Below are 24634 nucleotides of genomic sequence, written 5' to 3'. Positions count from 1 at the left end.
CTGTGATTCATGTGGAGCACATTTTTCTACACTAAATATTTTCTTCTCTATTAGGGATAAACCATCTTAAGGACTGATGAATGAAAGAACCAAGATCTCATGTATATTCCTGTCCTCAATGACTTATTTAAAGTTGTGGGGCTATTTGACCAGATCGTCTCTCTAGAAGGAGGGATTCTTAACTTTTTTTTAATCACCTTTGTACCCTTTGGCACACTGGAGAAGCCTTGGTCCCTCTCAGAATGTTTTTAAATGCCTTAGAATAAAATATCTAGCATTACAAAGGGAAATCAGTTACACTGATATAATTAAATATTAAAAAAGAAAAGTTTGCAGACCCAGGTTAAGAACCCCAGCTCTAGAACCTTTCCAGTTGCTTCTTTGGATGGACAGAAAAGTTAGCTCAGGAACCACATTGAAATTTTGAGTTGGAATTCTGATGATAAGCTGTGAATAATTTTAAAATCTTAAAATAAAAAACCTAGATTAAGGTATAATATCATCCTCTTTGACAAGCAATGTTATGTAGTAGATGGAAGGCTGGCTTTGGAGTCAAGACATGGGTTCACATCTTGCTTGTGAAACATACTAGATATGTGAGTATAGTTGAGTTACTTAAATCCTCAGTTCTAGATAGTTTTCTAAGACAAAGGATGAATATGAATATGACACAGTCTCATCAAAATAATGTCACTGAATGAAAAGAGCAAGGAGAGCAAAGGATAAGTTTTTTTTAAAGCTGTATTGAGACAAAAAGGATCAAAGAAACGATTGAGCTTGGGTATGGAAAAGATGATAATTGAAAATGGAGAAGGCAGAGCTACTTTATTTTTATTTTGCCCTTTTCTTTGCGAGGATAATGGTTTTTGCACTGAAGATGACAGGACAAAATGTACTCTCAGGGAATTGATGCCCAAGAGAGGCAAAGAAATAGAGAGTACCTGCTTGCCTTGGATGATTTAAGTCACCTGGCCTAAAGATACTAGATCCATAGACTTTGAAAGAACAGGCAGAAATTAACCATTTTCCAGCAGTAGTATGTGAAAGATCAGGAGATGGAACCACACAATTGGAGAAGGGAATATGATACCGCTGTTTAAAAAAAAAAAAAGGGAAGAGAAGAGATTACAAACTCTAGGCCAGTGAGCTTGACCTTGATTTCTGAAAAAGTTAAAAAGCATCTAGAAAGAGATGAGGTGATTCCAGAGAGAACCAGCATGGTTTCATCAAGAACAGGTCATGCCAGACTAGCTTCATTTCCTTTTTAGATAATATTAAACTAGTGGGTGAGGGAATTCTTTGGCAATAGTTTATCCAGATTTTAGTAAAGCTTTTGATAGTTTCATACTATTCTTCTCAAGAAGATGTAGAGATGTGGGCTAAACAATAATAATAATGGATTCTATCCTGGTTAGATGTCTTGACTAAAAGAGCAGTTCATTATTGATTGTTAAATTGGTAGGAATACTCCAGTCACTTATCTGTGCTTGGCTGTATGAAGTTTAATATTTTTATTTGTGACTTGGATAAAGGCAGAAATGTTATGCTCATCAAATTTGCAGGTAACACAGCCCTGATGGAATGCTGACACAATGGATGATGGGATCTAAGTTTCTTGATAAGTTAGAGGACTGGAATGGATCTAATAAGATCAACATTCTACAGAAATAAATGTCACTTGGTTACAAAAAAATAGTTTTGTAAGTACAAGATGGGGGGAGGAATGGTTAGAACTAAGTTTGTCTGAAAAAAGATCTAGGGTTTTAGTAGACCACAAGCTCAGAATCACAAAAATTTGAGTTGTGAGGAAACTTCAGTGACCATCTAGACAAAGTAATTAACCAATTACCAGAGTAATTTCTATTACCTACCCCAGTGGTTGGTTATCCAGTCTTTGCTTGAAGACCTCTAAAGAGAGTGGGAACCCACCTTTCAGGGCAGCCTGTTTCACTTGGGAGAGCTCTAATTGTTAGGAAGTTTTCCTGAGGCCTAAATTGGTTGCTTTGTAACTTCCTCTTATTGCCCTTGTTTCTGCCCTCTGGTGTCAAAGAGAACAAATCTGATTTCTCTTCTGTGTGACAGCTCTTCAGGTACTTGAAGATGGCTATTGTCTCCCCATCCCCCAAGTCTTTTCTTCTTCCTTCAACTAATCTTCATAGGACATGAACTCAAGGTCCTTCACTGTCCTGTTTGTTTTCCATTGAATGCTCTTCCAGCTTATCAGTGCTCTTTTTAAACCTGGTATCAGAACAGTACTCCAGGTGAAGTCTGACCAGTAAAGAATGCATTGGGCCTATTACCTTTCTATTTCCAGAAGCCCTGCCCCTCTTAATACAGTCCAAGATTGTGTTAGCATTTTGGCTGACACATCACACTGCTAACTCTTTGAGTTTTCAGTTCACTAAAATCCTCAAGCTCTTTTTCAGAACTATCTTAAGATACTCTTTCCCTATTTTGTAGTTAAGAAATTAATTTTTATATGCAAGTGTAAGACATATATACTTACAGACTAGGAATTCTCAAGACCTGGGGTCCATGGATACATTTCAAGGGGTCTGTCTGTGAACATGGATGGAAAAAAAATTACATCTTTATTTTCACAAACCTACAACTGAAATTGTGCATTTCCTTCAGTTAATGACTGTAGGCATCAAATATATTGGTAAGTGGTTCAAGGCTTCCTCAGACTGCCAAAGAGGTGTATGACACAAAAAAAAATTAAAAACCTTTTCTGTAGAATTTGATGTGGTGGAGAAGAAGAAAGGGAAGAACAAGGACAGAACACAATTTGTTAATGTGTTACTGTTGTAATAATGTGTTGCTAAACCAAGGTGGGAAGTAAGAACAGGTAATTGAAGTGATTTCTTTGCCAAGAATTGAGTTAATTTATTAGTTCCTGTAGGTCAGATTGTTACTTTTAAAGTTCTTTTTTAAAATGAAAGGGACTTTGTTAACAGACATTTTATCCAAATTGGATTTGAATAGTCTTACATGGACAATTAACTGATTTTAAGTAGCATTTCATCATGATACAAATGACATTGCATTTTAGCTTACATGCTAGTGAGATGCATTAGTTTGTTACTGGTTCTCTTTAGAACAGTATCTTTAAAATTCTTAATCTCTGACTTACTTTGCTTTTAGCATGAAATAATTATAGCCATAAAAATGTTAAGTTTATGTTTGACTTTGATGAATTTTTTCAGTTTTCTGTATTTATTCAATATTCTAACTCTTGATGTTTTCTTACATTCTTGTGGTTTCAACTGCCATCTGTTTACAGATGCCTCCTTAGCTCAACATGTTTTAAGATTATTTTTACCTCTAATCTGGTACTTCTAACTTTTACAAAACACTTATGTGTGATACCAGTTTTATCTTCTTTACCTGTGATTGAAACCTTGGGATTACTTTTTGACTTCTCTCTCTCTCACTTTATTACATCTGGTCATTTAGTAAGTGCTTTAGATTCTATCTCCGCAACATCTTTCCCCTACTTTATAGTCTCAGTGCTTCTACTTTTGGATCCTAGAGCTACTGCAATAGCTAACAGGTCTTCCTGACTTTCCTTTTTCACTCCTATAAAAATTATTTAATTATTCTTACAAGCATTTATTGTCTTTTCCTCCAACTGTGAACTTAAATGGACAAAAAAAAATCTTTATTTTCATTGAACAGTTTAAAAAAAAGAGAAGACATAACAAATATACATAGTTCAGCAAAACAGGTTCCTACATTAGTGACATCCAAAAATGTATTTCTCATTTTGCATTTTAAGTCCATCACCTATCTGGAATGATTCATATTCAGTTCTCTAGGGTAGCTTAGCATGGTTTTGGCCATATTTCTAAAGGCTTTTAGAGATTATTTTTCTTTATAACTCTTGTCATTATATATAATTGTTCCCCTGCTTCTGTTCATTTTGCTCTGTCAGTTCATAAGACATCTTACCAATTTCCTCTGAAATTGTCTCATGATTTGTTTAGCTGTTCTTCAATAAGTAGATACCCCCTTAGTTTCCAGTTTTGGTCTACTGTGAGAAGAACCCCTATAAATATTTTTGTACATATGGGTCTTTTTTCTCTTTTTTATATCTTTGGGTGTATAGGCCCCCAAAGAAGGGGGCATATGGTAGGGTAGTATATAGTATAAAGCATACAGCTGGGTTAAGGAGTATGTGCTTTGTATGTATAGTATATAGTAACTTTTTGGTCATAGTTTCTGCTTCCCAGAATGGCTGTATGAGTTAACAACTCCACCAACAATGCGTTAGTGTGCCTGTTTTCCTGCAGACCCTCCAACACTTCTCATTTTCTTTTTTTTTATGTCATCTTTACTTCGCTGATGGGTGTGAGGTAGAACCTCAGAGTTGCTTTAATTTGTTTTTCTCTAAGTTTTAGTGATTTGTAGCATTTTTTTTCATATAGTTGTTAATAACTTGGATTTCTTCATTTGAAAACTGTCATATTTATATCCTTTTGACCATTGGCATATTGGGGAATGGCTTTTGTTCTCAAATTTTAGTATAGTAGCTTGTGATTATATTGATGGTTGCGAATCAATAATCAAAGTTAAATTATGTTCACTGTACCCTGTTTAAGGTAGCAGGAATTGTGTGATATAGTTTTGCCTTCTTTTTATCCACAGTGCTTAGCAGAGTACCTGACAGATAGTAGCTAATTAAATGCTTATTGGTTTGGTTAAAAAAATTGTTAAAGTAAATATTTTGTACTTCTTTGGTAAGTTTCAGTTATTTGAAAAATTCACCTCATGTAGAAATTTCTATTCCTATGAGATGCCGTCTAATTACCTAATTGTCATTAGTAAAGTTGATTAAAAGAAATTTAACTAGAAATATTAACATCTAATCACATTTGAGAAAGAATACTGAATTTTAAGAGTATTTCTCATGGAACTTCTCAGTATCCCTTTTTTTCCACTCTGGAATTAATTCTTCCCCCTCTTTAATAGTAATAGAGGAAAAGTAGGGTGATAAATAAAATATTAGTTTTCTACAGTGGATGATCATGTGCCATGAACATCTCTCTTTTTTTTTTCCCTCTAGGAGGAAACAAAGCAGCTCCAGACTCTGCAGAAAGCAAGTGCCCATTCTGAATCAAGGGAAGAAGAAATTTCTCCTCCACCTCCCAATCCAGTGGTTAAGGGTCGGAGGCGAAGGGGGGCTATCAGTGCAGAAGTGTATACTGAGGAAGATGCTGCATCATATGTTAGAAAGGTAATTCTGCTCCAGTTTATGTGCAAGGCCATCCAAAGGATAGCATCTACTCTGTCTCAGACCTTGAGACTAAGGACAGACTAGCAAATTAGGAAATCTTACTCTCCCCTTGCTCCCTAGCCCATGACGGACGCAGACACAGACACACAGACACACACACACACAAACTGGTCCCAAGGCCAATGAAATTACCATTTGTTGAACCCACAATGATTGTGTGCTTTCTATATACTATAACTACCTGTGAGAAATGGCTCATGGTCAGAGGCCCACTTACAAATTTGAGCAATGTTCTCAAGGCTCAAAATAATAGTTGTCTCATGATTGTTGATAAGCTGGAAAGTACCTTAGGGGTTATCTAGTTCGACCATCTCATTTTGCAAATAGGGACAGTGAGGCACAGAAGGATTAAGTGACTTGAAGGATGACACAGGTAGTAAATGATAGGCAAGATTTGAACCCAGACCCCCTGAAAATGTTCCATGATTATTAACCCTTTCTCCTGAATCTGCCAACCTTTTTCCTCTCTATACTTCAGTCAGTTGTCTTACTCTTACCTGTAGGCACAGTACCATGTCGACTTTAAAAAAAAAACCAAAACCATGACTTTTCCTTGCTCACTCATTCTTAAATGTCAGCACTGTTCGCCTTCCCTCCTTTCAGAAAGTAGCTAGCTAGTAACTTCATCAAGTAGCTTGAGGCATATTCCTCACACACTTCCCATGAACATGTTTCATTTCTTTAAGTTTAAACTGGAAACCAACATTGCCTAAGTGTTAAATGGATTAATCATATTCTTATGTATTGTGAGAATCACAATTGTTGGAAGACTATCATAGTAAGTATTTGAAAGAGTTGCATTTCAGTGTTCATAAGTTAGTTTGGCATTATGTTGAAATATAGATTGCAAAATGTAGAACTTGCGTGTTTTAACAATTCTGACACTAAATCTTTAATTTTTTCTCATAGGTTATTCCAAAAGATTACAAGACTATGGCTGCTTTAGCTAAAGCCATTGAGAAGAATGTCCTGTTCTCACATCTTGATGACAATGAGAGAAGGTAAGTTTTGGTTTGCCTTGCACTTTTAGTAGTCTGTTTAAAATAACAAGCATTTTGTAAAGAGCTTACTTTCAGTTGGTGGGGGATATAGCATGTACAAATACAAGTAAATACAAAATAATTTTTGGAGTGGGGAGCACAGTTTTAATATGAAACGTAGTTTACTAGCAATAGAAATTGAGTTCCAAAGGGTAAAATGGAAGAATAAGGGAGAGTAGGATAGAGACACTAAAGGAAGGGTAAAATTGACTTTGACAGTAGGGAAGATAATCCATCTAGCTGCTAGTCCTACCTGACAGTAAAGGTAGAAATTGATGGTATCCTGGGACCAAACTGGTTATAAAGTGATAAGGCATTTCTGAGTTACTCTCAGCTGGGTCACTTCTCCTCTCAGATCCCCTGAATTGTTGAATAGATTATCTTCCCTGAGAGCTCTTTTTTCCTGGACTAGTATGATTCTGTCATTTCTTTTGGTGAGTTGCTATTATTATTTTTTGTAGTTAAAACCTCAAGAAGTGGGGCAAATGTTAATGTAGATAGAACTTTTATCCCTTTGATGGCAGCCTAGGCTAATATATCAGACAACTCTAATCTCTTTATTCAGGTTTGCATATCCTTAGACAGAAGCTTATTTTGAAATATAACATTAACAGAAGTACTTCTCTCCATTGCAGTGATATTTTTGATGCCATGTTCCCAGCCTCCTTTATTGCTGGAGAGACTGTAATTCAACAAGGTAAGGCCTGCCATTTCTATGACACTTTTTTTTAAATCAGAAGAAAATTAGTTTTTTTTTTTGTTTTTACCATTCTACTTCTCATATTTTTGCTAATTTTCCCATTTGATTATCCAGTCAACAAATATTTATTAAGCACCTACTCTGTCCTGTGATGCGAAGACAAAAATGAAACAGTCCCTGCTCTCAAGAACCTTATACTTTTCTATTCTTTTGGTGATTGACAACATGCATCTGTGTGTGTGTGTGTGTGTGTGTGTGTGTGTGTGTGTATATGTATGTATGTATGTATATATACAAACACACACACACACACATATATATGTGCAAAATATATAAAAAATAAATACAATTTTTGAGAGCAGTGTGGTCTTAGGAGTTAGAGGGAAAAGCCTAAAGTAGGAGGTTGGCACTTGATCTAAAGTTTAAGAGAAATTAGGTATTTTAAGAAGCATAGGGAATGCTTTATGTCGTAAGGGAAGTGCTATGCAGATGTATGTAGATGAGAAGTCCTGTGAAGAACATCAAGATGGTCAATTTGGCTTAACTACAGTGCATGAAGGGGAGTTATGTGTAATAAGCCTGAAAAAGTAAATTGAGGCTAAATTGTGAAAGTCTTTAAATGTCAGGTAGAGGATTTTGTCTTTGATTTTATGGATAATAAGGAGTCACTGGAGTTTATAGATCATAGATCAAAGGAAGTAACATGGTTGCTCTATCAGGCATTATGTTAGGTGTTACAGATACAAAAACAAAAAATGCTTCTCAAGGAGCTTATGTTTTTTTTAAGAGGGAGACTCTGTGTGTGTGTGTGTGTGTGTGTGTGTGTGTGTATACATAATAAATGCAGACTATGGAATGTTTTGTGTGAAGAAAGGACAGGAGGCCAGTTTGGTCAGACTTTAGGGGAGTAATGCACAATGAAACTGGAAATACAATTTGGAGCCAGGTTCATTTGAAAAGCCAAACAGAATCATAGAAGCACAGATTTTGAGAGTTGGAAGGGACTTCATTTAGTCCAGGCCTATATGAAAAGGAATCCCCTACTAAAATATATACCTGACAAATGATTGTTTAATCTCTTCTTGAACTCCAAGGATATGGAACTCATCACCTCTCAGGGCAACCCAGTTTTTATTTTGGACAGCTCTAATTGTTAGGAAGCTTTTCCTGACAAGCTTATATTGGCCTCTTTGCAATTTCCACTTGTTCCTATTTCTGTCAAGGCAAAACATAACAAGTCAAATCCTTCTTCTGTGTGATAGCACTTCACATACTTAAAGACGGATATCATCTCCCCACCTAACCCTGAGTTTTCTTTTCAATTGATTGTCCTGTGAAGTGAACTGAAGGGTCTTTGCCATCCCGATTGTCCCCATGGAACACTCCATATTAAGACATGGTACCAGAACACAACACTCCAGATGAAGTCTGACCAGTTGAGTCAATGGGGATTATTTCTGGAATCTGTGTATGTCTTTTTTTTTTTTAATTAATTTGTTTGTTTCCTTTTAGTTTACAGGATTCAATTCCACAATTCCTTGAGTTTCACATTTTGTCCTCCTCCCTCCCCTCCCCCCCATGGCGGCATATAGTCAAGTATAGGATCTGTAAATACTTTCACATTATACATTAGTGAGGTTATAAAGACGGTTTGTATTAGTTGGAATGAAAAATGGTAAAGAGGACATAAAACCAAACGAGAGAAGGAAAAAGATCAGGAGTTTTGCTTCCAATATAAACTCAGTTCTTTCTAGTTCTTTCTCTGTATGCACATATTTCTCTCCATCATGAGTTTTTTGGGATTGACTTTTATCACTGCATTGCTGAGAAGAGTCCAGTCTATCAGAGTTGGTCATCACACATACATTGTGTCTGTAATTTTGTACAAATTTCTCCTGGTTCTACTCTTCTCACTCAGCATCAGTTTGTATAAGCCTCTCCAGGTAGATATGAAGACTGTCTGCTCCTCGTTTCTTATAGCACAATGGTATTCCATAACATGCATATACCACAACTTGTTCAGCCATTCCCCAATTGATGGGCACCCCTTTAATTTCCAATTCTTTGCCACCACAAAAAGAGCTGCTATCAACATTTTTATACATATGGGTCTTCCTCCCACTTCTATGATCTCTTTGGGATACAACCCTAGGAATGGTATTGCTGGGTCAAAGGGTATGAAATTATGTATAGCCCTTTGGGCATAATTCCAGATTGCTCTCCAGAAAGGCTGGATCAGTTCACACCTCTACCAGCAATGCATTAGTCTTCCAATTTGCCCACATCCTCTCCAGCATTTGTCATTTTCCTGTTTTGTCATCTTAGCCAATCTGACTGGTGAGATGTGGTACCTCTAGAGTTGTTTTGATTTGCATTTCTCTAATCAGTAGTGATTTAGAGCATTTCTTCATGTGCTTATAGATATCTTTAATTTCTTTGTCTGAAAATTCCCTGTTCATATCCTTTGACCATTTATCAATTGGGGAATGACTTATAGATTTGTATTCTTATAGATTTGACTGAATTCTCTGTATATTTTAGAAATGAGTCCTTTATCAGAGACATAGGTTGTAAAGATTCTTTCCCAATTTCCCACCTCCCTCTTAATCTTGGTTACATTGGCTTTGTTTGTACAGAAGCTTTTCAATTTCATGTAGTCAAAATTATCCATTTTACATTTTATAATGTTCTCTAATTCTTGTTTAGTCATAAAGTCTTTCCCTCTCCACAAGTCTGACAGGTAAACTATTCCTTGTTTTACAAGACTGCTTACAATATCAACCTTTATACCTAGATCATGCACCCATTTAGACTTGATTTTGATATATGGTGTTAGATAATGGTCTATGCCCAGTTTCTGCCATACTATGGAATCTGTGTATGTCTTAATGCTGTCCAAGATGGTGTTAACTTTTTTTGGTTACCATTATTGCAGTAGTCCAGAGAAATACCTGATCTTGAATGATGGCCATGAAAATAGAGGAGAAGGAATGCATATGAGAAACATTATAGAGGTAGAATCATCAGGAATTGACACCTGATTGAAAGTGGAGGGTGAAGGAAAGTAAGGAATTTGAGGATGACTTGGAGCTTTTAATCTTGAGTGATTTGAAAGCTGGCAGTGTCCATGATGGACATAGGGTATTCAAAAAGAGGGATGATGGATTTGAGAAGGAAGGAACTCTGGTGTGGGCATGTTGAATTTGAGATGCCTTTGGGCAGTCTAGTTTAAAACATCCAATAGGCAGTGGGTAATGTGAGATGGGAGCTCCCTAGAGGCACTGGAGCTATTTACATACATCTGGGAATCATCTGTGTGGAGGTGCTAATTGAACTCATGGGAACTAATGAGGTCACTAAGAGCATAAAGAGAAGGGGACCCTGTGCAGTTTTGGAGTATATTGACACAGGGGAAGGGTTATCAAAGATGGTGCAACAAAGGAGACTTAAAGAAGGAGCTATCAAACACGTACTAGAAAAACCAAGAAGTGAGAGAGTGTTGAGTAGGGTCATATGTTTTTCAGATGTCAAGAAAAATCAGTCAATTTGTGCCTCCTAAGGACTTTTCTGAAAGGACTGATGTCTCTGTACCTTTTGATACAGTGCAGTTTTCCCATTCATGAATTTTTTTTTATATAAGTATTTCATAAATATGCTTTTGTATGAAATGGTTTTAATATAGTCTTCTCTCTCTTAGGTGATGAAGGAGATAACTTCTATGTGATTGATCAAGGAGAGATGGATGTAAGATGTAAAAGTATTTTGATCAGTTTTTTAAGTCACAAATGTAATGCTTTCATTGTCTTCAAGTAATAGGAAATGCTATTGCTAATGGTCAAAGAAATAAGTATTTTGTGCCTTCTGTCTCAGAAGTCAGTAAAACTAGTATTCATTCACTCTATATTTCTAAATAGTTTGAATTAGGTAACCATTTTGGAGAATTAGGATTAGGTTGGAGGTACTTATAATTTGTGTTTTGGGATTAAATACTGGTTCTGTATTCCTTTCTAGGTTAATTTTCTTTATTCTCCTTCCCTGCCCCTGCATATGGCCCTTATTACATAAATAAAAGACAGCTGACTATACTCAATGCAAGCTACAAATACGGTTTTCTTTGCTCTGATTTCTAAACCTTTGTGTATTTGGTATCCTGAAGTAAAAGTACAGGATCTCAAACCTTTGAAGATACGTAATTTTAGTTCTCTCTCTTACATACATTTCTCCAGAAACAGTACAGTCATGTCTTTTGACTTTTTAGGTCTATGTCAACAATGAATGGGCAACTAGTGTTGGAGAAGGAGGCAGCTTTGGAGAGCTTGCCTTGATTTATGGAACACCTAGAGCTGCAACTGTCAAAGCAAAGACAAATGTGAAATTATGGGGCATTGACCGAGACAGCTACAGGAGAATCCTTATGGTAAGAAATCAGTTAAGAGTTCTCATTTGCTTGCAATTTCACCATATGGCAGTTGTCAGGAAATTTCTTGTGGTCACGTCTGTTTGTCAACTTAAGATCTGGATACTTGTGCCCCTACCACTCGTTTATAGAGCTGTGTATAGGAGATCTTTGCAGTTACCTAGATGCTTCCAAGAAGCCTTAGCAAACACCGTTCTGTATTTAATACATTTTAAAAAATTACTTACTGAATTACTTTCCTACATGAAGTTTCATTTTTTTTTTCACAGCACTGAGTAGCAATTAAATATTTATGTTGAATTTCATTTTCTCTTTCCTTTTGTAGGGAAGCACATTGAGAAAGCGTAAGATGTATGAAGAATTCCTTAGCAAAGTTTCTATTTTAGGTGAGTTGGTGGGTAAGAATATTGGTATTATTTTACTGAACTGTTAATGATTACTTAGGTGTAAAGTACAAAGTTATAAACATTTTTGCTGTTGCCATAATTATCATTGGCACTTTTATATTGAATGCATTATAAACATCTCTTTACTAATTATTGTGATATGTGGAGTTTCCACCTGATAGAGGTTTTTGACTTAGAAATCAGTGACTTTACAATTCACCAGTTTTCTTTCTAGCAATATTTAGTTTAAAATTTTTTTTAACATTTTAATTTAAAATTTTGAGTTCCAAATTCTCTCCCTCCTTCCCTCACCTCACCACTCCCTGAGATAGTAAGCAATCAGATATAGTGCAATATCAGATATGTGCAATTATGTAAAACATTTCCATATTAGTCCTTTTTTACAAAAATATTCAAATAAAAGAAAAAAAAAGAAAGTGAAAAATAGTATGCTTCAGTCTGTATTCAAACAATATCACTTCTTTCTCTGGAGGTGGATAGTATGCTTTATCATTAGTCCTTTGGGGTTGTGTTGGATCATTGTATTGCTGAGAATAACTAAATCATTCACAGTTCTTCATCCAGCAATATTGCTGTTACTGTGTATAATTTTCTTCTGCTTCTGTCCACTTCACTGTGCATCAGTTCATGTAAGTCTTTTCAGGTTTTCCTGAAATTATCATCCTGTTTGTCATTTCTTATAGCACAGTAATATTCTGTTACAATCATATACCACATCTTGTTTAGCCATTGATGGGCATCCCTTCGATTTCCAGTTCTTAGCCACCACAAAAAGACCAGCATTTATTTGTTAAGCACAATGTTAAGTTAACTCTGTTAGGCAGTGGTGGAAATTCGAAATTTGAATAACATATGGTCATTGTCTTTAGAGCTTGTAGTTTAGTGGTGATATAGGATATGAACATTATAAGTTGTATGTGAATTCCAAGGTTGAAGGTTGTTTTGGCTGGAGGTGAGTCATGGAAGACATTTGAGTTGGGCTTATTTCCCTAAAGATGGATAGGAATTCAGCAGATGGAGCATAGTGCCGTGTAGTAGAAACCATGTTGAATTTAGCATCAAGAGGCCAGACCCTTCATTCAAATCTCACCTTTAGCACTACCTCTGTGACCTTGGGCAAGTCACTTAACCTATCAGGGCCTCTGTTCTTCATCTCTACAAGGAAGGGATTAGATTAGATGGCATCTAAGGTCCTTTATAGTTCTGAATCTTTAATTCTGTGACATGTGGTCATTAGGCTTTTATGACAATCCAGGTATTGGGAACAGCCCGAGCAAAGGTATAGAAATAGGAAGGCCCAGGACATTTTTTTGGAGGGCAAAGATTGCTTAGTAAGGAGTTGGTAATATGAAGTCATGCTGGAAGAGTAGGGTGGTACTAGAATACAGAAGGCCTTAAATGTTGAGCAAGTAGCTTAAACTTTACACAACTGTCAGTAGGGAGTTGCTGAAAATTTTTGAGCAAACAAATATCATGACCAAATTTATTCATATTTATTCTGGCAGCAGAATAAATGATCAGTTTTGATGGAAGATCATGGAGGCAGAAGGACTACTTTTTTGGGAGACTGTGATAGGATGGCTGATAGTAGTAATGAGGGCTTATACTAAAGGTGGTAGCATTGGGAATAGAAGGTAAGCTAGATGTACATTTCTAAAATAGAATCAATGAACTTTCAAACTGATATAAGCAGTTAAAGAGAGCAAAAAAATCAATAACTAAGGTTATTATCTTGGGGAGTCAGTACAGAAACATTGGTTAGTAGTTGGAAAAAGTGTTTGTGGGAGAAAAGATAAAAGTTGTTTTGGGACATAGTGAATTTGAGGTGCTGGTGGGACATCCAGGTAGGCAGAAAGTAGGGAACTCAGTAGAAAAGTGAAAATGAATGAGAGAAAAAGGATAGAGGAAAGAGGGAGGGACATGGACAGGCAGACTGATGACTGTTTTGGATGTAGTTGTTGAAACCACAGGTGTGAATGAGCTTGCCAAGGAAAGAGTATAAAGAAGAAAGGTACACAGACAGGTCCTTGAGGGACATCCACAATAGTTAGTGAAGGAATGAACAGATCTAAGAGAGAAAAGCTGGGAGAGTATATGGTTGGAAGGGTTACACAACAATGTTAAAAGCTGACAAAAAAGTCAAGGAAGATGTATGTAAGGAGGCCTCCTGAGTAGGAAGTCATTGATACTTTTTGAGATAGTAGTTGTGAATAGATTGAAAACTAAATTGTAAGGTATTGAGAAGACTGGATGGTGAAGTGAAGGTGAGACATGAAGTATACATGACGTTTTCAGTAACATCATAACTTGAATGACCTTTCAGCTTCACAGTATCCTGGTCCCTTCTTTTGCATGACAGCTGAGGGCATATTTATCAGTCCCTTCTCTCTTTGCTCTTAGGTGTGAAATCCTGTGTGAAAGAAGCTGTCTTTATCCTACCATTCCACTATACCAGGCATGCCACAGAGTAAATGTCATCTGTGATGTTTATCATAGAACACCTTTGGGAGAGAAAGAGACTTCCAGCTATAGTTGTTTATAGCATTTTGCTATCTTTTTCATTTTGTTCACAGTTTGCTTTTCTGCCCTTGACTGTACTTTTGTTAGCTGTCAGATATGAGGAACAATCATAAATCAAAAAATGCTTTGTGTATTGATTTCTTTCCTCTTAGAACACTCATGTCTCATTCTTTTGGTTCTGCAGAAATACATGTGAAAGGAGTACAAAAGCAAGATACATGTGTTCAACAGCAAAATTTAATAAGTCTTAAAACAATCCTTCTGAATAACTGTCCCCCTTTTTTCCCTTGAAGGTAGGAATCAGATTAGTATGGGACAGAGCTTGTGAAGAAATGATGATCAAAGGAATCATTTTATTCTTGAATTTATCTGTGCCTTCCTCCCCCATCATTATAGTTTTGCAGCCAGACTTGGAGGGAAATTTCATCTTGGAGTTAGTTGTGAGAGATGATTAGATTATATGTCTTAAAAACAATCCAATGGATGGATGATGGCACAGCATGGGGTGGAGAGGAAGATTCAGAGTCAGGGACTTATATTGAGAAATTTGAGAGAGGGACTTTGAGCTTGGTGGAGGACAGCAGCAAGTAGGGCAAACTTCTTAGCTAGAAATAAAGACTTTAGGGAGGGTAGGTTGTGGGAGAAACCTGATGACATTTTAAATGTGCTATTTCTACAACTCAGAAAGGAGACAGAAAAAAACCTAAAGTAGTAGTGACTGAGCTGGTTTAATTGTCTTTTGGGGTTTCTCTGTCTTAACATTAGGTATTTCGTAATTATTCTTGATTGCAGTTTTTGAAGCTTTTCATCTTGGTGTGGTAGTCTGTTATTAAGGGTCCAAGTACAGGACAATATTTATTTCAAATGATACGTTTACTATTTTAAAAGATTAATTGAAGTTTCAACTTCTGAAATGGCTAAATTGAAATGTACAGTAAAGCAAATTAGTAAGAAACAGAGGGGTGTGAATCCAGGATATGAAAATAGTTGTTGCAGATAGTTCTTTACAGGGGAATTGGCAAAATTTGGATCAAATTTTATGTCATTGATGTTTTACAATGAATTGTGTCTTTTTGGGTCCTTTGCTTATTAGTGTGGTTTTTCACAGCTGAATTGCACAGCTGCTTTTAAGTGAAGCCTTTTAGATATACCTGAAGTTAGTTTTGGGCAAGCAAGTTCCTGAAATAAGGATTTTAAGGGCTGGGGATACCTTATGATTGTATGAGGCCACCCTCATGGCAGTGGGCGGAGAAACATCACCAAATAATACAAAGGAACCTCTTTCATTTTGTCTTACAGAGTCTCTGGACAAATGGGAGCGTCTCACAGTAGCTGATGCACTGGAACCTGTTCAGTTTGAAGATGGGCAGAAGATTGTAGTACAAGGAGAACCAGGAGATGAGTTCTTCATTATCTTAGAGGTGAGTAAAGGTTAAAGTAAAGGAGTAAAGGTTACTTACAAAGAGCAGGAAAAGAAACCTAAATTTGGTATTTTTTACAAATACATGAGGAAAATAAGACATGTGAAATTTGAACCATTGGTATTCATTGAGTTTAAGTTCTGAAGATACCTGCTGGTCTATCAAAGGTATCTAATACCTTTTGAGGTCTGTTTTGTTTGGTACCCTGGCTAAAAGCTATTGCTTACATGAATTCAGCTGCTCAGACAGAAATGCAGTCAGGGCACTCCCTAGACAATGAAGTGTAAGAGCTAAGCTCTCAGATCTACCCAGATTAATTGTTGTCATGCTAGTTACATAGATAGAGGTCTATCACTGAACGTATTTTGTGAATAAACTAATGAATGCATTATGAGTGTCACTGTATATATTAGTATTGTTTGTGTGGCAAGTCATCATAATGAAGAAATGGATTTCAGGATATTTTCTAGATTTCATTTATATATTAATGAAATTTTGAAGAAAAGGAACACAACACTTAGATCCAAGGGATTTGTAGAAACCTAGGCCTACATCACTGGCTCTGTTATAGGTTGCTGGAAGCACCTATTACTAAGAGGGCAGTAAAGGCACTTATTAAGTAATTGAAAAAGCTAATAACTTTCTCACATTGAAAACTAGTGAAAACTAGATTTGAAGTGATCAGAGAATATATTTTGCTGAGATGCTGAAATTGCACAAAAAGGCTAAAAGATTTTGTTGGTTGTAATTCTGATTAAAATGTGCTGGTTTTATTGTAGGGTTCAGCTGCTGTGCTTCAGCGTAGGTCGGAGAATGAAGAATTTGTTGAAGTAGGAAGATTGGGGCCCTCTGATTATTTTGGTATGTGATTAGTTCATAGTCTCTCTATACTTTACCTTTTCATGAGAAGCTGTAACCTTCCATTAGGGCTTTTCTTCTCTTATACCTCCAAGAGGAGCAGCTTTTGGTACAAATTTTCTTGACTTTCAGAAGAACAAGACAAGACTTGGGGGTTCTTGTTTTAGACCAGTTTGGTAAATAAGTTACATAAGCAAGAACTGCATGTCAGTTGTCTGACACTAGGATGTCATTGCCTTGCATTCCCTTTTTTTTCCTGCTCTAATTAATAAATGATTGAAATATGTTCATTGGTAGCTAGGTGGTACAGTGGGTAGAGTGCTAGACTTGGAGTAAGGAAGACCTCAATTCAAATCTGGCTGCAGACACTTCCTGGATATATGTCTCTGGGCAAGTCATTTAATCTCTTGTTTGCCTCAATTTCCTCAACTGTAAAATGGGGATAATATTAGTATCTATCTCCCAGGTTTGTTATGAAGACCAAATGAGATAATATTTGTAAGAAACCCTTAGCATGGTACCTGGCACACTGTAATGCATTCTATAAATGCTTATTACCTCCCTTTCTCCTTCTAATTGTTCTGTTTCTTGCTATAATCAGCAGAGAGGCTAGATGAATACCTGGCTTTGGAGCCAGGAAGACCTATATTTAAGACCCACCTCTAACACATGCTAACTCTGTGATTTTGAGCCCTAACACTAAAAATAACAGAGAAGGTTCTGATCTTCATTGTTAGAGGAAGTTTCTCGTTGGAGCTCCATAGACTAATGAAATCATAGGTTCATCCCTCTTCCTAGTTTAGCAGTAATGTCATAGGATAGAAGTTCTTATGGATTCTTTCTTAGAATGTTTTTATTTATTTTTTTAAAGCAATTGGGGTTAAGTAACTTGCTCAAGGTTACACGGCCAGTTTTTTCTGGGTGTGGTGCTAAGTATCAGAGCCTGGATTCGATCCCAGCTCATCCCGACTCTGGGGCTGGTGCTCTTACTCATTGTGCTACCTGGCTGCCCCCAGAATGTTTTTAAATACATAAAATATGTAAAATTTACAAAGGAAACCAAATATATTGAAATGTAGTTATCAAAATCTTTAAAGAACAAGTTCATGGATCCCAGTTTGAGCTCCTGGCTTAGGAGAATACTGATGTTTAAAGTGGTTGATGTTAACTTGCTCTTATTTTCTCTTTTCTTCCTTCTAGGTGAAATTGCGCTTTTGATGAATCGTCCGAGAGCTGCCACAGTGGTTGCTCGTGGCCCCTTGAAATGTGTTAAGCTGGACCGACCCCGATTTGAACGTGTTCTCGGTCCTTGCTCAGACATCCTCAAACGCAACATCCAGCAGTACAACAGCTTTGTATCACTGTCTGTCTGAAATGTGGCTCCCCCTGCTTGAGCCCATGCTTCACCCAGTCCTTTTCCTCATTTGCAGCACCACATGGCCATTATCATTGTGGCTTCCTGTCTGTTCATATAAAACGAAGAGAAAAAAGTTGCTTTCATTGCACCATTTTTAATTTGGAGCATTAGTGGAAGTGCTCTGTGTCCAGTTTAATAAATAGAATTATATGGAGACTTTGCTGTTACTGCTTCTCTTTGTGCAGTGTTAGTGTCCAACTTTTGGCAGTGAGTGCCATGCTTTTTGGTGAGGGCATCTCCCAGCACCAAATGAATTGCCATAGCCTAAGAATAAGAATATAACAGTGGAAAAATTTTTTAAAATTAAACATACTTTTCCAATTATTTTAAGTATATTTTAGATTGTGGTCATAATCTGTGTTTGTTAAAAAACAAATGACTCCTTACGAGCTTTTCTAAAGTTCAAAAAATGCATGGGTACTCTAATTCTCAGTGCAGTGGAGAGGCATTTGCTTATAGTCAAATGGTACTTTAGAGATAGCAGGAAAGCCCATTGTCTGTTGGTTTTCAAATGACTTAATATGTTTGGTTTCTTCTTAAAAACCTCCAGATTTTTTTGGTTGTCATGCTTAATTGCTTGCTTCTTTAATAACACTAGATACTGATGTAACTCCCCTGATTCATAGAAAAAGCTTTTCTGCTTTACATGTTTCCAGCTGCCATTAGCAAATTTTCAGTCTGCTTCCAAATATTAGAAGCAAAAAATGGACTAATGTTTAACTACATTTGTCTAGTGATTCACAAATTATAGAATGAATCCTCTATTTACCCAGTTAGTGCCAAATATTAAACATCAGGAATTGGACTCATAAAAATTTGAGGTAGATATTCTTTCTGTTCTTGTAGTCTTTGCTTCTTGCATGTCATTCATTTGACTTCTGTATAAGGTTCTCTGCCTGATTCCAGGAGATGGGTTTTGACTGGGAGTGTATACATGTGGAAAACTTGTCACCATGCATTAATGGAGGTGCTGTGGCTAATGTGGGAACTGTGAGGTGGATCAAGTGTGGTGTCAGGTACTTTTACTGTCCCTAGAAATGCTTGTGATTTAATTTTTTCAGAAGTAATGCTAGGTTGGGAGTGTCTGTGTTTGTTTTTTAGTTTATGTAAAATGCCATGTCAAGCTTTCAATATAAAGTGCTATGACAATTTTTATTTTAAGCAAAACTTTTTTGATTCTTTAATGTATTTCAATATTTACCAGCATCTTTTTACATTATTCTAAGTATGTCAATGATTCTCAGCAGTTTTTTTAAACAAAATTCCACAGTTTCATAATGTAAGCAATTTTAAGGTTTCATTTTCATTGTAATCTTATAGAAGGAAGTTGAATCTGGGAGTGAGAGCAAGTGTTTTTGTGTTTGTTATGCAACAGACTTTAATAATGCCTTCTGTTTTTTTTTCTGGGTATTTACATTGGTCATGGTATATTTTGTTCAAAGATTTAAGTGGAATTCAGACTGTTGTAAAATTTATTCCTGGACTTGAGCCTTGGGAAGGTAAGAAGTCACCGGGAATAAATATTTCTGTTTTTCGAAAGAATGTTGAAGTGAAGGTTTCCAATATTTACCTTCATGTATGAATATCTTTTTTTTTTCAATTTAAAAAAATTTTTTATCTGTTTCTAGGTTTTTCTTCTTACATTAGTTACTGTAGAGACTGATCCTTATTAATGTGTCAGAAATGTACCTAAACGAGTTTAGAATGCCACAAATTCACACTTTCCAGTATATATTTGTATAGATCTATATACGTGTAGCTATATCTATTTAGATAAAAATAATAATGCTTGCATCTTAATTGAGTTTCCCTGCTGAATCTTTTAACTTGAGGTTTTTACCTCTTTTGTAGCTTGACCTAAAACATTTTAAGATAAGCTAAGTCTAGGTTAAATATTAATCAGTGCTAACTTTACCATTTCGTGCAGTTTAAATATGTGTGAGAAACCACAGTTGGCATAGTTACTGTATAACATTCAGGCCTTTAGTAATCATTTTTTAAAAAGTTCCATTTAGCTACAGCCCTAGAAAGCAAACAGTAGATGATCAGCGGACCATTTTTGTATTGTTATCTATCATAATCTATATACCGTATATCCTAATATATTCTATTGCTTTTGTTAAACATTGTCCTAATGGCAGATTAAGCAAATAAAAATTATTTAAATTATTAAAGAAATTCATCTTCCCCCCTTCAATAATAATCTTTTATCCCAGCAAACAAATGATTATAATTAGAAGTTAATTAGGGGTAGGACTGTGTTAATATACTAAGAAGAGTTTACTTTCAGAGAGAGACCCATTTCAGTCTTTACCAACCAAAGAATGGATCTGAAATATATTTTGATGATAAATTTACGGCAAGAGAGTACTGTGCCTGTCAGTCTTAGACAGACTACATTCATCATAGCATCTTAAAGCTGGAAGGGACCTCCAGAGCAAAAACAATTTTTCCATTCTGAAGGCAAAAGGTTAATACCTTTGAGCTTTTTTCCTAGACTTTATAGAAAAACAAGAACAACCAAACCAATGGTTTCTGAGTCAGCATATGAATTTGGTGTAAAGCTTGCCATATTGCTTAGCTTTATATTTTATTTTCACAACTATTATTGCTTTCAGGTAGTCATTCTTCAGATGTCTGACCATATGCAGAAGGTTTCTAGCTTATTAATAATACATAGTAGTTCATGTGAATGTATTTATCCTTACATGTAATGGAACTTAAGACTAGTATATTCAGGTGTTGTCAAAAAGCATTTTTTTTTTCAGTTATGTTGCTTTCCAAGGCAAACAGCTTAAACATGTTCAGTATTGTTTTGGGGGCCATGGACAAAATAGATACAGCCAAAAGAAAATCCAACTCAACAGTAGTTCCTTTGGGTGGATCCCTTTGCCAAAGCAGAGCACTAAAATGATAGCTCAAATTGGAGCTTTTCTTTTCCAGGGCAAGAGTCTGTGTCTTAATTCCTTTTTGTATCCCCCATGGTGCCTTGCATACAGTAGGAGCTCAGTAAATATTTATTGAATTTTCACCAACATCATATTGCTACAATTTTTCTTGACATGATTTTGTGATTTTAAACTGAATTTTAAAAATACAAGCATTTTTACCCCAAACTGTAAATTCATAAATTAGAAGTGCTGCTTTTTCCCATTTTCCCCAGTATTGTATGATACAGAGAAATTACCGTCAGAGTCAGGCCTGGATTTAAGTCACACCTCTGATAAATATTGCCTGTGTGCCCCTCATTAAGTCTTTAGGACTATAAATTGCAGTGCAATAGCCCATTTGCATTGATAAAAGTGAGTTAGTTCCCTATATCTGCAACAATGAAATAACAGGTCTGGACCACAAAAAAAAAAAATTCCCAGTGTATTTTTAGATGAATTAAAGTGACACTGAAGAATGCATGTCTAGATAGCTTCTTCTTATGCCCCCCCCAAACTTATTATAAAAGCTGTTGGAGTATGTAGAGCTGAGGATAAAAAGATGATTTGAGTTTCTTTTTTTCCTCCTAGTTCATAGGATATTTTCTATGATAACCAACTTTGATGTGTATACATAACTAAAATTTTCTTGACTTCAGGTCTGTGACCTTATCCTAAGCCCATTCCAAAATTAAACCACTCCTGCCTGTGCATTTTTCAGTAGAAAGCTTTGAACAACTTTCTGAGTTAAGAAACAAAAAGTTACCACTACTTGGAGAACCTTGTTTTTGTCACTATTTTTGTTCCTAAAGCTCATTTGAACTTAACAAGTTGTACCCTTCAACCTTACATTTGGAGAAAGCTGAAACTAATTCTTATTCTTCCCCTTTCACAGTCCTGTTTGATACTCAGATTTTTTGGCAGGAAGACCATGAAGAAAGTTTTATTTAGAGAAGGAAATGTGTTAATTCACAGGAAGTTAAGCAGGAGTTTATCAACCAGAAATCACTCAAAATGCGCGTGTTGGAAGTTAGTTATAAGAATGGCAGTTTTGGTTTTCTGTTATTTTTGATGAATGAAAGCAAAAGCCCACCTCTTTCCCTTTGAATTTTGGTCAGAAAGAATATGGAATATCAAGGATGAAGAAAAAGGTGTCCAGGATCCTGTGCAGCTAAATTTAAATTCTTAGCTCAACTTAACCATTTCCTGTACTACTTCTCGTGCTTTTAATTGGATTTTGTGAGTCGGGAGACAAAAAGGAGGGGGAATGCAGGTTAAGGGAAAAAATTCCTTCCTCTTACTTTCTGAAAGCATTAAAATGTTAGTTATTAAGGTTATTGTCCTGCCTCTATTCTGTCCCATTTTTTTCCTTGTGGAGGCAACAAATTGCCTTCAGGTGCTTCAAAACTAGCCAAATTTGTGAATATTTGTGTATTTGTAGACACATTTTAAGGCTGTAATAGGGCTGTGTTAGTCTGAGTTTCTACCACTGTGAACCCCTTAGCTGAAGAACAGCTTTTTATCCCTTGAATGTGGACCTTTCCTGTACCTACTGTTTAGTATTTCTTGTCCTGTTTCTTAAAAAGCATACAAAAGAGATAAATAGGAATGATGGCTAATGAACTAGGAAGCCTTGTGCAGAATAGTAATGTCTCAAATTCTCAGAATGAACCTATTTTATAATTAATGTGGCTAGAGTAAAAATTTTATGAAACCTCGAACAGCATGAAGCAGTATTGACTTGTGACAGACTCCTAAGTTGCGTGTGCAGGGAAAAAAATACTCCCTCACACATTGTTTTGACAGTTGAAGGTAATGGCTCACATTAGGAAAATTGTGACATTCCTCAAGAAAAGTTTGTCTTGAGAGACTTCCCTTCAGCTCTACCTTTCAGGGCCCAGATGGGAAAACCCTTTAAGCATCTGGAATTATCCTACCATGTTTTTTAATAGCCTGTCAGAACAGGAAAAGAATTTGTTAAGTCTTGTTTGTCAAGTGATGACACTATAGGATAGATGTCAGTGTGGTACTTCAACTAAGCAGTTGCATTTTAAGTATTTCTGGAATGAGACTAACCCCTGTTAAAGAATTTCAGACTTCAGAAAGTGGGTAGAGAGGTATTTAGGAAATCACAGTATACCTACTTGTGTGGCAGGCCTGCCCTGAAAATAACCCAATTTAGACTATTAGGGTGGCTGGGGGGAAATGATTAGTCTCTCAGAGAAGGATTTTAGGGACTAACCCAGCCGTGGCTAATGAAAATCTTCTGGGAGTTGCTAGGGGTATAGGAACACATAATCCACCACTGTCTTCTAGCAGACTCCTTTCCTTGTTTGTGCTTGGGTTAGCTCCCTTTCCTTCCTGTATCCCAAGGCTCTCATACATATTTTGTCTTATGGAATATTCGGCATTAAATATTGTCTAAAATGATGTACTTTTCCCTTTTCTGATGTCCAGAAAGATTCTTACTGTATTTTAAACCTACCTCACAGGGTTGTTGTGAGGTTAAATGTATGTAATGCTATTTGCAAACTTTAAAGCTCTCTCTATAACTGTTGTTATCTCTGCCTCTGCTAACAAAGCTTCTGATAAAGTGTGTCTTTGGAATGCATTGAGAGGTATCACTTTTTCCATTGAGCTCTAAAGGTGGGAAGGAGGGTAAAGAACTTGAAGTCTTATTCTAGTCAGATGGCTCCACTTTGCCAACTTTTTATTTTAGCCTACCTTGGGTATCCTGTGAATTTTTATTAAAGCTGGGCAGAGCGTTATTTTTTTCATTATTCCCAGTATCAGAACTAGAATCTGAGGGAGTAAGTGGACACTTAATTTGTTGTCTTTTTATTCAAAGCCTCTTATTTGTGTTAATTCCTTTAATCAGGAGTCGTGTCAAAACTCTCAAAACCTCCATATGAGGATAACTGATTTAGACCCATATTTCCCCCTGGGTTCATGCCGTATGTTAGCTTAAGGGGCAGTATTGTGAGCTTTGTAGAGTTCCTGCTGTCTTGGGAAAATATGGCAGCAGCTCGCCATAGAAATATTACCTCAAAGAGTGAAGTTCAAGATCTGGAGACTTTTGTTGCTATGTTGCAACCAGCCGAGCTCCTGACACCTTTTCTGAGACTGTGATGTCTTGGTGGATCAGCAATAGAGGCAACAGGTGAAATTGATAATTAGTCCACTGCCTATCTCCTGGGACCTTTTCTTAAAACCTATGTTAACACTTTTACCTCCAGACCCTAGCTTACCAAATCTACTTGGTCAGAGTTTGGGGCTAAAAGTTCTGATGGTTCAGTGACTACAACATTCTGCTCTCCATGAAGCCCTATGCATCCTTCCACTGTTTTTAGAATGATTTGTAGCCTCCTGTCCAGGGCAAGAAGGTGGGGCTCTGTGAGGACAGGAGAGAGTTGGTCTTCTTGAAGTGACTCCCTCATCACATCACTCAGCCTATAGTCAGGATGGGCCAGCAGCTGCAGGTGCAATAGTGTTTTCTTTTTTATCCTGAAATGACAAGGAATTATTGGGGGAGGGGGCAAACAATAGTTTTTTTTTAAAGTTTTTTTAGTATCCACACTAGCTCATCTTGCCTAATAAATTTTCTTACCGAGACTCCCTTCTCACAAGACAC

General features: G+C 36.4%; 2 protein-coding genes across 3 annotated transcripts in view; one reads left to right on the top strand and one right to left on the bottom strand.

The window, feature by feature from the left end:
* The window catches only part of PRKAR1A (protein kinase cAMP-dependent type I regulatory subunit alpha), a 30134-nt gene extending 6520 nt beyond the window's left edge, over nt 1–23614 (top strand). For both annotated transcript variants that reach the window (XM_069076556.1, XM_069076558.1), the window contains exons 3-11: nt 5066–5236; nt 6206–6297; nt 6972–7033; nt 10734–10780; nt 11295–11453; nt 11779–11839; nt 15680–15801; nt 16581–16662; nt 17860–23614. In XM_069076556.1, the coding sequence (XP_068932657.1) occupies nt 5066–5236; nt 6206–6297; nt 6972–7033; nt 10734–10780; nt 11295–11453; nt 11779–11839; nt 15680–15801; nt 16581–16662; nt 17860–18032 (969 nt within the window). In that variant the 3' untranslated portion in view covers nt 18033–23614. The remainder of the gene's footprint in view (nt 1–5065; nt 5237–6205; nt 6298–6971; nt 7034–10733; nt 10781–11294; nt 11454–11778; nt 11840–15679; nt 15802–16580; nt 16663–17859) is intronic.
* A 211-nt stretch (nt 23615–23825) lies between these two features.
* FAM20A (FAM20A golgi associated secretory pathway pseudokinase) overlaps nt 23826–24634 on the bottom strand; it is a 65680-nt gene continuing 64871 nt past the window's right edge. Inside the window, exon 11 of the mRNA XM_069076555.1 lies at nt 23826–24507. Coding sequence (XP_068932656.1) covers nt 24243–24507 — 265 coding nt within the window. The 3' untranslated portion in view covers nt 23826–24242. The remainder of the gene's footprint in view (nt 24508–24634) is intronic.

This window comes from Petaurus breviceps, unplaced genomic scaffold (assembly GCF_028583685.1).
Source record: "Petaurus breviceps papuanus isolate PSGF00001 unplaced genomic scaffold, PetGlider_PUasm1.0 90925, whole genome shotgun sequence".
In the NCBI taxonomy this organism is placed as follows: domain Eukaryota; kingdom Metazoa; phylum Chordata; class Mammalia; order Diprotodontia; family Petauridae; genus Petaurus; species Petaurus breviceps.
The sequence above is the reverse complement of the archived record's forward strand: the minus strand, read 5'-3'. Positions and strand labels throughout refer to the sequence as shown.